Below are 12,837 nucleotides of genomic sequence, written 5' to 3' on the forward strand. Positions count from 1 at the left end.
TTCCAAATAACTTTCTGAGCCAACAACTTCGTTTCTGAACCTCCTTGCGTATTCTTTGTAACCCTTTCGATCATCTTCTTCTCATGTTCCACTTTTGGGTCTAGCTTCAAACCTTAGGTTTGGAATCAACTTCAGGCAACAAGGGACTCCACTTCTCTCTCATTCTCTCCAGAAACCCTAAGTCGAGGGTTTCTTTTCCTGCTCAATTGATGTGTGCGAGGACCTCTAAGGAAGGCAACTTCAACCTCTCAAAATTGCACCATTCCATTTAGCTTTAGCCCATGACCAAAAACATAGCCCAATTCAAGCTTCATCAGCCCAAACCAACAAAGGTGCATTGGTTGAAAATAATCTTCTCAGTATAAGTCAACTTTGTGATAAAGGGTTAAAAGTTACCTTCGAACCTAACCATTGTTTTATCTGTAATAATTCCTCAAATGAACTACTATTAATTGGAAAAAGATGTAACAACATCAATATGATTGATTTTAGGAAAACATCTTTAAAATCTGTTATTTGGCTGTTGTCTAAAGATGATGATGCTTGGTTATGGTGTAAGGGACTTGCTCATATTCATATGGCTTAATTAAATAAACTCGTCTATAGGAATCTTGTAATTAGTCTATCAAATATAAAGTATGTTTCTGACAGGCTTTGCGATGTTTGTTAAAACGGAAAGCAAACAAGATCATCTTTTAAAACTAAGAGAAATATCTACTTCTTGATATGAAATAGCATGCTTAGAAAGAAATAAGCCGAAGACTAAGCAAGACAAATGAGCAATGGAATTAAAAAGATTAAAATGGAAGAGAGAAAGGATAGGGAAAACTTAAGAATTTAAAGACACGCCACTTGAAATGATCCAATGTAAATGCCAAGGATGGATCGCCACTTGCTCTTCACAAGATAAGACCCAAAAGATGACTAAGAGACAAAATTCTATCTCAAAGAAGAAATGCAAATCACTCTTATGTTCATTCAATGAAAGGTGTATTACAAAGGAGACCATTAGGTTGCTTATATAGCCTTAAGGATGAAGTATGTGGATAAAACTAAAGGATGTGGGATTTGAAATGCCTTCAAGTATGAATAACAACGCCTAAGGATGTTCTAAGTCCCACATATCTCAAATCTTCCACTTCTTAAGGGTTTATAAGCTACCTAACTAGTCTAGAAATTAAAACTACAACTATACACGAGCTAACTTGCATTACAAGAAACTTTAATGAGAAGAAGGCTTATTTATTCTTCTTTCTTTTATGTCTAAACTATGTGAAGTCGCACTTTTCTTGCACTTTAAAGAAAAGAAGAGTATATAAGCTTCTCTACAACCAAAATAAACGAAAAGAAATATAAGAGGCAAAATACAAGCCAAGAAACCTACTTTACTCTTTTTGTGCAAAAGTATAGAGGAGCCAAGAAATAATAAGATTCCCTTTAGTCATGCTTCTTGTCATCCTTTTATTCTCTTCATCCTTTACCCTATCTATGATCACATCATCCCCCCAGGTTGAAGAGGATTCGACCACGAATCTGGAAAATCTGCAAAAGAAGAAAGATCAGACACATTGAAAGTAGAATGAACATTATAAGTGCTAGGCAAATCAATCTCATATGCATTATTATTTATTTTGCGTAGGACTTGAAAGGGACCATCTCCTCTAGGATTGAGTTTGGATTTCTTTTGTGAAGGAAATCTATCCTTGCGCAAATGAATCCAAACCCAATCACTAGGAGAGAAAGTGACTTTTTTCCTATGTTTATTGACACTAGATGCATGCTTTTGATTGGTGTGCTCAATGTGAGTCTTGACTCTATTATGCAAATCTTTAACAAAGTGACACTAGTGGAAAAATAACTTTTTATAACGTACAAAAATGATCTTTTATAACGTAGTTACTGGGGACATAGTTTTGGGCGATATAATAACTCTGCGCATTTTATAACGTATTACGTTATAATATGTTCCACATATTATAACGTAGTTTCTGAAGTGCGTTATAATATGCGCAGTTTTCAGAATCAACATATTATAACGTACATTGTTTAGTACGTCATAATATATGTTTTTTTTTAAAAAAAAATTATTATAATTGACATCCTGATAATGTGGATGCAGATTTAAATGGAGTTCCTTTTTTATTTTCTTAATTATTTTTAAGCACTTTTTTGAAAATATTACGTATAAAAGTAACGTATTAAACTGTGGCATCCATGATAAGGCAAAAAGAAAAGTTACCATGTGAAATATGTTTTCGAGAGTTGAAAACAGATTCAAAATGCATCCAGTTGTTATTATTAACATGCTGCTACACCATTGGGCTTAATGTTGATAGAACTGAAATCACAAACATATTTACAAACACTCAGGCTTATTACTTAATCCAAATTAGCTTCAGTGCTCTTCAGAGATTTTCACCATCACCAACATCTAATAACCCCCTTGTATGAAAGCATTCAAATGCTCAAACTCTTGACGGTGCTCGCGCACCACAACATGAACCACATCTCCAATGGACACCATTCCAATCATCCCCTTCTCATCAATCACAGGAATGTGCCCGATTCTGTTATCTGTAAGAAAATGCAGAATAAGATCTCAAACATGATTTACAAGCTTGTGTAATCATAAACTTATATGATATCTTTCCCAATGAACAATAATATATACATGTAGTGACAATGTGAATTTTGGTCTTGTTATAATAATATTCAATTACAAACTGTGATTATAATAATGACCATCTCAGAAGTCAAACCAAGGATGATTTTTTTTATTAATTGACAGCTTAAAACAATGTTTCAAAACTAAACTAAGTTGAAATACACAATTCATTTAAAATCAAAGCTGAAATGTCTACTTTCTATTTCAAAACTAAACTTTATTCTTTAAAAGGACTAGCATTCTACAAAAATTATCTGCATGACCATTAATGGATATGAATCTTTTAATGAAACTTGTACTAATCTGCATCACTGGGATAATTATTGCAGAATCGTATTCTATGCAATGCATGACCATTAAGCTAAATTATTCATTTTAAAGCAAATTATTCATCGCAACTTCCTCTGTTCCTCATTATTTTCAATTTTAACATGTTCTTAATTTATGACTTGATCATTGCCTTTGGTAGATATAGCAAAAGAATATACTGAATAAAATACTTACAAAATCTCCAATTCAGACAGTGATCCAATATCTCCAGAAAGCTGACCACCCAAACCAGTACTTGCCAGTGTTCTGAAATAAATAAAATTATTCAGTTCCTTTTAAACACCCATTCATCACTCACGCACGTACCAGCTTTAAACCACTACTCTTAATATACTTTACATCACCACCTATCCAACCAAACACAAGGTTCTATGGTGAATTGAAAGTCACATCAATAATACAAGTCCATGGCAGTTCATATCAGAATTATACATAATTTTAAATTCTGAAATGGATATAAGCACTAACTTACCTTCACACAAGTGTTTTCAGCTCATTAGGGTATAAAGAGGCCTTTCTAGACTAGCTAAGACACCTTAATATCATCCCTATGTCAACTATCCCTCCGAAAATTATATAATGTAGCAACTGAACTATAAAAATCATACCCTTTAACAACAAGACTAGAAAATATAAGCATTATAATACTGAGAACTCTACTCTTCAAGAACCAATTATACCTCAAAACCAAGAAACTATTAAACACACAAATTTTTATGTTACAAAAAAACAGATACAACATACCAAATTTATAACAGAGAAAAACAAAATTTTTATATTACTCTCACACTAAATGGTTTCAGGATTCATGGTAATTGGCCACACAGCTGAGATATCCACGAACCTCCCTTCGGAATCCACCAACGCTTGAACCATCAAGCACCCATTTTCACCCAAAAACGAGTCGTCAATTCTGAACCTAGCCAGCCCTAAAACCCTTAAACTAAAGAACAAAAGCAAATAACACAATCGACGCGCCGAGAACATCAAAGAGAATGAAATGCATTGCATGAAACAAAAATGCAGACCAACAGAAACACGAAATCAAAGTACCTCGTCGCTGTGAAAAACCAATCTCTCAAGAAGAGAGGGTTTCAAAGGAGAAAGAAATAAAGAGAGGAAGAGATGCGCCAGTTTTGGTTTTAGAAAGGGCTGTCGGAGGCGAGGTTGGGAGGGAGAGGAGCGGGATCCGCTAGCTGAGGCTCCTGCGAGAGGACGGGAAAGTGGATATGGTTTTGACGAGGGAAGAGAGTTTTGAGAAGAGAACAGAACGCGTGAGGAAGAAGATCGCCATTTGCGAAGCCATCAGCGGACTGGACTCTGAGAGAGAATTAGGGTTCGACGACACTGAGAAAGATTGCGACACTATGGGACTAAAATTGTAGAGAGAAAGGGGAAAATCAATTTAGAGAAATATTAAGACTAATATTTAAAACCAGTTATAATATCTTACTAAAATTTTTCACCCTTCTCATATATTATAACAGTTATCCAAGATTACGTTGTAATATGGTTTAAAACTTATTTACAAGTTTGCCACCGCGTTTCATATTATGATTGATTTTTATAACTCCGTTATAATACGTTTTGAAATTATTTACAAGTTTGTCACCGTGTTATGTATTATGACTGATTTTTAAAACTTTGTTATAATATGTCTTACGTTTATTACAGTTCTACCACCGGTCAACCTATTATGATGGATTATTTTTATCCGTTATAATAGGTCTGATATAGAATGGCTTTTTTCCACTAGTGTGAGCTTTGGACACACCATCTATGTACATTGACTTCAAATCAGGAAGGGGAAGAAGGTCCAATGGAGTGAGGGGGTTAAGACCATAGACAATGTGAAAAGGAGAGTGAGAGGAGGTAGAGTTGACAACCCTATTATAAGCAAACTCAATATGGGGTAGCAACTCTTCCCACTGGCGTGGATTGCCCTCAAGACAACATCTCAATAATTGAGCCAAAGTTCTATTAGTTACCTTAGTCTGACAATCATTTTGTGGATGACAAGTGGTAGAGAAAATGAGTTAGGTACCCAAATTGTTCCACAAAAATCGCCAGAAATGACTAAGGAACTTTGAATCTCTATTAGAAACTGTTGTCTTAGGTAAACCATGCAGACACACAACCTCTCTAAAGAATAAATTAGCAATATGGACAACATCATCTACTTTGTGGCAGGGAATAAAATGAGCCATCTTTGAAAATCGGTACAATACCGCAAAGATAGAGTCCATCCCTCATTGTGTCCTAGGTAAGCCCAAAACAAAATCCATAAAAATATCAACCCAAGGACTACTAGGTACAAGAAGGGGAGTGTATAAGCCATGAGGATGGGTGGTGGACTTAGCATGCTTACATGGAATGCATTGGCTACAAAACTTAGCTACATGTTTATGTATGTGAGGCCAATAGAAATGCTCATGAAGAATAGCTAAAGTTTTTGCAATCCTAAAGTGTCCCATCAATCCCCCTAGTGTGCTTCTTTAATTAAGAGAAAGCACAATGAACTCTTAGGTATACAAAGGCATTTGTTTTTGAAAAAAAAGCCATTTGCTAGGAAAAAATTCTTGTGTGGCCCATGAGCACATTGTTCAAATAAAGAGGAGAAATCACTATCTTCTGGATACAATTCCTTGATGTTATCAAGCCCAAGAAACTTGGTTTCAAGAGTAGTCAAAAGAGTATGTCTTCTTGATAGAGCATCGACTACTATGCTAGAAGAACCCTCTTCTGTTTGATTACATAAGAAAATGGTTCCAATAATTCTACCCACTTAACATGTCTCTTATTGAGTTTTCCATGACTTTTCAAATGTTTCAAAGTCTCATGATCACTATGGATCACAAACTCTTTTGAAAGTGGGTAATGTTGCCAAGTTTGCAATGCTGGAATAAGAGCATATAATTCCTTATCATAGGAAGAATAATTAAGGTGACTTCCCTTGAGCTTCTCACCAAAGTAAGCAATAGGATGTCCTTCTTGAAGAAGCAAAACCCCAATGCTTACATTAGAAGCATCACACTCAACTTCAAATGACTTAGAAAAGTCAGGCAAGTCTAAAATGGGAGCATGAGTTAACTTGTCTTTAAGGACTTGAAAACTCTTTTGTTGCTCATACCCACTTGAAACCTACATCCTTCTTTACTATGTCACTTAAAAGGACAGTGAGAGAAGAGAAATTAGGCACAAAGCGACAGTAAAAACTAGCGAGGCCATGAAAGCTCCTCACATCCTTGATGTTTTGAGGAATAGGCTACTCCCTAATGGCATCTATTTTAAAGGAGTCAACTTGAACTCCTTGGGAGCTAATGGCAAAGCCTAGAAAAACTACTTGCTCCGTGCCAAAAATGCACTTCTCTTTATTTGCAAATAATGATGCATCCCTTAAAGCTTGAAAAACACTCCTAACATGCATGCTGTTGAAAGGCTTTTGGTCACACAAAAGTCAACAAACCTAAATTCCCCACTAATGTAGTATAGGGGCAACCTAAGGTATCAATCCAAGGACTTGGTACTTATTAAGCTAGAATTGTATAATTAAATTCTAATATTATTAAAACAAAGTGGGGAAAAAATATAAAACTGTAATCTAAAATATGAAACTAACTAATAACACATGTATCTGCTTAAATGAATGCATGACACCTATATAGATTGATGCAAAGAATGGAGAAATATGACTCCGATTTATGCTAAGGAAAACAAGAAAGAATAAAGTGCAATATTTCTAATTCAAATTGACGCATGCAATGAAGAATGTAGATAATAACTACTAAATGCATGAAAGTATGGAATGGAATGAATGATAAGTATCTATCTGTGACCATTATACAATACTGAAAGCAAATTACAATGCATGATATTGACTAAAGAATGACATAAAGTAGAACCACAACGAAAAAATACACCAATCCTAGAATCAAATTGCAAGCAAGAAAATTGAAACATAACAAGATTCAGATCCTAATTTCTAAAACAAAAAGGAAATGATTACCTAAACTACAATTACAATTGAAAAGAGAAATTGAAAGAAACAGAGTACGAAACAACTATAAAATTGAGCAGAAATCTTAAATTGCATGAATAGTAAAAGAACTTTGTAGGAATTGAAATTTCAAGAGCAAGAACATAAAATTGTGTAAAGAAATAAGAGAACTGAAATGTATTGAAATTTAAAACTGAATTACAAGAATCTCACGGCCTGTCACCCACGTGAGAATTATCTACGAAATCCAATATCCTAGAGTAGTGATTCTATCTCTACAAAGCTTGAAGAAATCTAAACTAAAGCATGAAGAATGAAAACCCTAAGCTAGGTACATTGTCTGTACCCAATGTACGTATGTTCTATATTACAAGACTCCCTTTTTATAGGGGAAATATCCAAAAAACAGAAAAAGAAAGAAAAGGGAAAAGGAGGAATGAATCACTAACTAACTCTGAAGCTTCTCGGTTGATCTTCTTTCCAACTAACTTCCTCATACAACAGCTTCGTTCCCGAACCTCCTTGCATCAACATCTCTTTATGATGATTTGAGCTCCATCCACGTGTCAAATAATCGCTTCAACCGTCACGAGCCATGGAGTTCACGTCTCTGGTTCGTTGCTCCACTTCGCTGGAACCCTAACTTGAGAGTGAAATTGGGGGAAAAACTTTCAATTTCTCTAGCCTCTCTACACAAATGAAGCGCGACTCTGAACCCCTTAACTTTTGCTTGATGCAGCAACATGAGATGTTGCATTTCATTTAATTAGCAAAAGGGCTTCAGCCCAACTCCAGCACCAAGCTTTTTTCCAATTCTACTAGTCCATTTCAGCGCATCAAAATTTCTTGGGTGTTACTCCCTCCACCACCACAACTTGCTTCCTCCACCACCCCATTCCCCTTTTACCCTTTTCTTTATTTTTTTCATTCCTATTTTACCTTTATTAAAATTTTATGGTTAATATTATTTAAAATCTCACGTGGACATTCATTCTCTTTATCATTCTTCCCTCTTTCTCTTTATTATTTTTCCCAACACACAGCTTCAGCTTCATTTTAGCCCAGATTGCTTTCATGTGCAGCCCAAAAGTGCTCTTTGCTGGCTCAATTCATATCTGCAGCAGTAGCTGCCCAAGTGTAGCAGCCCAATCCTGAAATTTTAATTCAATTATGAACAAATGAACCAATTAGCACTTAAAGCAAGGGTATTTCAACAATTCAAAATTAAAAGAAAAAAAATAAAGAAAAAGATTTTTATTAAAATATTTTCTAAAAAAAACTAATATCCCAATTATTAACAAAAACTAAAAATTACAACTAAAAACCTATTTTTAACTAAAATTCTAAAAACCTAAAACTAACCTACTTCTAGACTATTAGAAACAAAAAGAAACTAAAATTGACTTCTAAACACAAGAAAAGAGGGAAAATATAAGAGTTATCACATGCAATGGTCATTTAAAGACACACTATAAATGAGAATGTCATCAAAGTAGACCACTTCAAACTTACCTATGAAAGGTCGTAAAACATGATGCATGAGACGCATGAAAGTACTACGAGCATTAGTCGAACCAAAAGGCATGACAAATCACTCATATAGTGCAAATTTGGTCTTAAAGGCGGTCTTCCATTCATCTCCTTCTTTGATTCTAATTTTATTATAACCGCTCTTAAGATCAATCTTGGAGAATATGGTGGAGCCATGAAGCTCATCTAATACATCATCTAATCTAGGAATGATATGTCTATACTTAATGGTTATATTATTAATGGCCCTACAGTCAGTACACATACACCATGAACCATCCTTTTCAGGGACAAGTATCACAGGCATAACACAAGGACTCATGCTATCTCTAACCCATCCTTTAGACAACAAACCCTCTACTTGTCTTTGAATCTCTTGAGTTTCCATAGGATTTGTTCTATAAGCCAGAAGGTTTGGAAGAGAAGATCCTAGTATGAAATCAATTTGGTGCTCAATCCCTCTAATAGGTGGTAAACCTTTTAAAGGATCTTAAAACACATCTTGGAACTCTGCTAACAAACTATCTAACTTAGAAGACTTAAGGACAGAAGTGGTGGTGAGACATTGTGAAGGAAAAACACCAAAAATAAGCTCTCTTTTTTTCAATAACTTTAAGTACCTCTTTATGAGAGATGAGACAATTATTCTTGACCTTCTCTTTTTCTTCACCTCTCTTGGACTTCATTATAAGGTGGTCCTCATGTATTTCCTTTAAAGTGAGAGGTTTCAATATAACCTTGCGCCCTTGAAAAGTAAAGGAAATCCTATTGGTAAGACCATCATGTTGAACATTTCTATCAAATTGCCAAGGTCTACCTAATAGGATGTGAGTTTCTTCCATGGGAACAACATCACAAAGAACCTCATCTTGGTTTTCCAATAGAAAAGGAAATATGGACTTGTTTATTGACCAAGATTTCATCCTCCTCACTTAACCATTGAAGCTTGTAAGGCTTGACATACATGATAGTAGGCAACTTGAGTTTGTCCACTACACGTGTGCTAGCCACATTGGTGCAACTTCCATCTATGATCATTGAGCAAACCTTGCTAGCTATAAGACATCTAGTGTGAAAAATATTTTCTCTTTGAGTTTGATCAAAGTTCTTGTGGACTTGTCCCAATAGACGTCTTATAACTAGGAGGTCTCCATCAAATGGAATCTTGTATTCATCTTCACTAGAGTAAGAAGAACAGTGAGAAGTGTGTGAAGGTGAAGAAGGAGGAGAGTCATTGGTGACAACCTCTTCTCCTCTAATGCACATTGCCCTTTTGTTTGGGCACGCAGATGCAATATGACCATGACATAAGCACTTGAAACATTTAATTTGCTAGAGCACGAAGGTGGCGTAGGCTTAAAAGAAGGCACATTGTTAGTAGAAGAACGATAAGATTTATTAGTGTTCTCCCTAGAAACATCTTTATCCTTCTCCCTTGATGATGAGCTTTTGTAAAAAATTTATTTGGAAGAGGTTGAAAACTTGTTGCGGTAGGACTCTTTTCTTAAAACTTGTTTTTCCACTATCATAACCCTATGCACCACAACACCTAAAATCTCATTATCATGGAGTTCCAAAACATCTTGTATGTTTCTATTAATCAATCTAGTTATCTTAGCTTGATCGCTCTCAATTGTGTTAGTACGATGTAGGAGTACTTTGAGCTCATGAGCATACTCCTCCACACTTCGTCTACCTTGAGTAAGCCGTTGGAGCTCAACCAAAAGGTCCCTAAGGTAGTGTGGAGGTACGAAGCATTGGAACAAAATGTCCTTAAAATGTTCCCACGAGCTCGCGTGTGAGCCCATGGTGGTAATGTTCATCCTAGTTAGCCATTGCATGGCGTATCCCTATAAAGTTAATGTAGTTAATTTTACATGCAAAGAATCATCTACACTATACAAATCAAAAACTTGTTGTACTTTAGCTAGCTAATCTAGAAAAATAGAAGGATCTTCTTCTCCTTTGAAAGACGACAAATTCAACTTTGGCAATTGGTCAAAGGCTCTATCATCTTGATGCTTTTTGAAAGGGCCATGACCATGAGGAGTAGACTTGCGCTCTTGGTGTCCATATGCTTGTTTTCCTTTCATCTTAATCTCATTTTCCATCCTCCTACTAAGAGAGTCAAGTTGATGTTGAATTTGTTGAAGTGCCTTTGCCATGTCCAATTTGCTAGAAGCACTTCCTTGATAGCTATCTCCATGGGAGGATGATTGCCGTGAACCTGCAAACATTTTGCTAACACAAAATAGCAACAAAAACTCACAAAAAAGAGGTTAGAAACATCAGCAAAAATCATGTGAAAAAAGCAGCAAAGTCACTCAAAAACAGTAGCACTTTGCTTGGCTCAAAGCTCACGATTTTAGCTAAAAATAAGGAAGGATCACTTCAACTCACTTGCAATCTTCACTCAAGGTAGAATGGTGTCTCACTTTAATGGAGAAAACAAGTGAAAGGATGTACAATCAACCTCAACAAATACAAGGACACAAGCCAAGAGACATACACTTCAAGAGGCCAAAAATCAAGTGAAACTACTAAACAAATGATGTAAAAGGAACCTAGTAAAGCAAGAATATTTGGTACAGAAAAATGGTAGCACACTAGAGGACTAACAAAGACAAAAAAACAATGAAAAGGAAGGAGTCAAAACAAAGGCACATGTTAAAAATACTGCAGCAAAAAAATATACACAAACAAGAGGCAATCACACCAAAAGCTCTATGCATACATGAATAGAAAGATCTAAAAATGGATGGAAATAATTTTGCATGCTTCAAACCTATAGGTTCTGTAAATTGAGAATAAGAGTCTCAAAATTAAGCTGCCAAACACACAAAATAGTTGAGCAAAGTCTCGGCCAGACATGCAACTCAAGCAAACAAATTTGGATTTTTTTAGTTCATGTTGTTTTGTATTTTGGCTAGTCTCGGCCAAGCAGGGATAAAGTAATTATGTGTGTTTGGTCAAAGATAAAATTTGGTTTTTTTAAGACCTCTACTATTGCAGAACGTACAAACAAATCATACACACTTAAATCCCAAGGTGATCCATCTCAATTCAGCATACAAGAGCAATGATGCAAAGGACTCTTAGCAAGTGCAATTTCAAGAAAATATTTCTAGAAAACTCTTAAAGAGGAAGCACATATGACTCAAAGAAAAGGTTAAACAAGTAATTAGGACTCTAAATAGACCAGCCAAGACAAGAATTAATAGCTGGAAAGGCACCCAAAAAGAAGTTAGAAGTCTACTTGTTGAAGACTTCCAAGATATGCTTGTTGCTTGTGTTGTGAGGTGCTATTTGTAGCATCTATACAGCAGCGTTTGAACGAATTCTAGGCACTTGATTGGAGTCTTTGATCAACCTTAAGAGTGGCTTGATGGCCTATAACGTCTAGGAGATAAAATCCAGCCACCAAAATACACATAATAGCAAGCACATATATAAACAGATTAGGAATCACTTAAAAATCAAGAAACCAATGGAGTAGTGAATGAATTAGCACCAAATGCACATTGTAAATGATGGATTTCAAATGAAATAAGGACTGAATATTATTCCTAACATGTAAACGAAACTAGTGAAAAATATTTCACTGAATTTAGAGTTGAAATTTGAATCTGTTTGGTACCTCAAGAATCAAAAGCCTGGGTGGAAATCTTTATGGTTTGGTAATTGTTGATGACTTTTCTAGATATACCTGGACCTTTTTCCTTGTTGTCAAAAGTGACACTTTCAAGTTATTCAAGAACTTTGCATCTATGATACAAAATGAAAAAGACCTCAAGATCAAGTCAATAAGAAGTGATCACGACAGGGAATTCCAAAATGAGAATTTTGAAAACTACTATGCTGAAATGGGAATATCTCATAACTTCTTTGCTCCTAGAACTCCATAGCAAAATGGCGTGGTTGAGAGAAAGAACAAAGCCTAAAGAAGCTTACACAGACCATGCTACTTGAGAGGGATATGCCTAAATATTTCTGGGCAGATGCAGTCAATACAACTTGTTACGTGTTCAACAGAACAATCATTACCCATATTGAAGCTTACACCTTATGATTTGTTTAAAGGAAGAAAAACCAACATCACACATATGAGAATCTTTGGAAACAAGTGCTTTGTGCTCAATAACAGTAATGACAATCTTGGTAAATTTGATTCAAAAGCTGATGAGGCTATTTTAATTGGTTATTCCCTTTCTAGCAAAGCCTACAAAGTATATAATAAGAGAACCTTAGGTGTTAAAGAGTCTGTACATGTTGCTTTTGATGAACATGTTGACTATGCCACTAACAAAATGCATTA

The 12,837-nt window shown here is 35.4% G+C and overlaps 1 protein-coding gene and 1 pseudogene across 3 annotated transcripts; both read right to left on the reverse strand.

The window, feature by feature from the left end:
• Window positions 1-1,497: 1,497 nt before the first annotated feature.
• Window positions 1,498-10,330, reverse strand: LOC148198658 (uncharacterized; annotated as a pseudogene).
• LOC148198659 (uncharacterized) lies at window positions 2,339-4,188 on the reverse strand. Of its 3 annotated transcripts, none has more exons than XM_088092083.1 (3): window positions 3,840-4,006; window positions 3,170-3,241; window positions 2,339-2,567 (listed from the first exon to the last, which is right to left on the reverse strand). In XM_088092083.1, the coding sequence occupies exons 1-3, from the start codon at window positions 4,004-4,006 to the stop codon at window positions 2,432-2,434; spliced, it is 375 nt and encodes a 124-aa protein (XP_087948209.1). In that variant the 3' UTR covers window positions 2,339-2,431. The 3 variants fall into 3 exon arrangements, 1 of the variants encoding a protein (XP_087948209.1); XR_015779954.1 differs by lacking the exon at window positions 3,840-4,006 and adding an exon at window positions 4,049-4,188 and having other exon boundaries at window positions 2,410-2,574; XR_015779953.1 differs by lacking the exon at window positions 3,840-4,006 and having other exon boundaries at window positions 2,410-2,574; window positions 3,170-3,669.
• Window positions 10,331-12,837: the final 2,507 nt, after the last annotated feature.

Source organism: Vigna umbellata, chromosome 5 (assembly GCF_029865625.1).
Source record: "Vigna umbellata cultivar VRB3 chromosome 5, Vumbellata_1.0, whole genome shotgun sequence".
In the NCBI taxonomy this organism is placed as follows: Eukaryota; Viridiplantae; Streptophyta; class Magnoliopsida; order Fabales; family Fabaceae; genus Vigna; species Vigna umbellata.

Coding starts and splice junctions, on each gene's coding strand:
- LOC148198659 (XM_088092083.1), bottom strand. CDS start 4,006: ATGCAATGCATTTCATTCTCTTTGATGTTCTCGGCGCGTCGATTGTGT. Junction 3,242..3,839: donor TTGGTGGATTCCGAAGGGAG/GTTCGTGGATAT, acceptor TATTTATTTCAG/AACACTGGCAAGTACTGGTT. Junction 2,568..3,169: donor CTGTCTGAATTGGAGATTTT/GTAAGTATTTTA, acceptor TACAGATAACAG/AATCGGGCACATTCCTGTGA.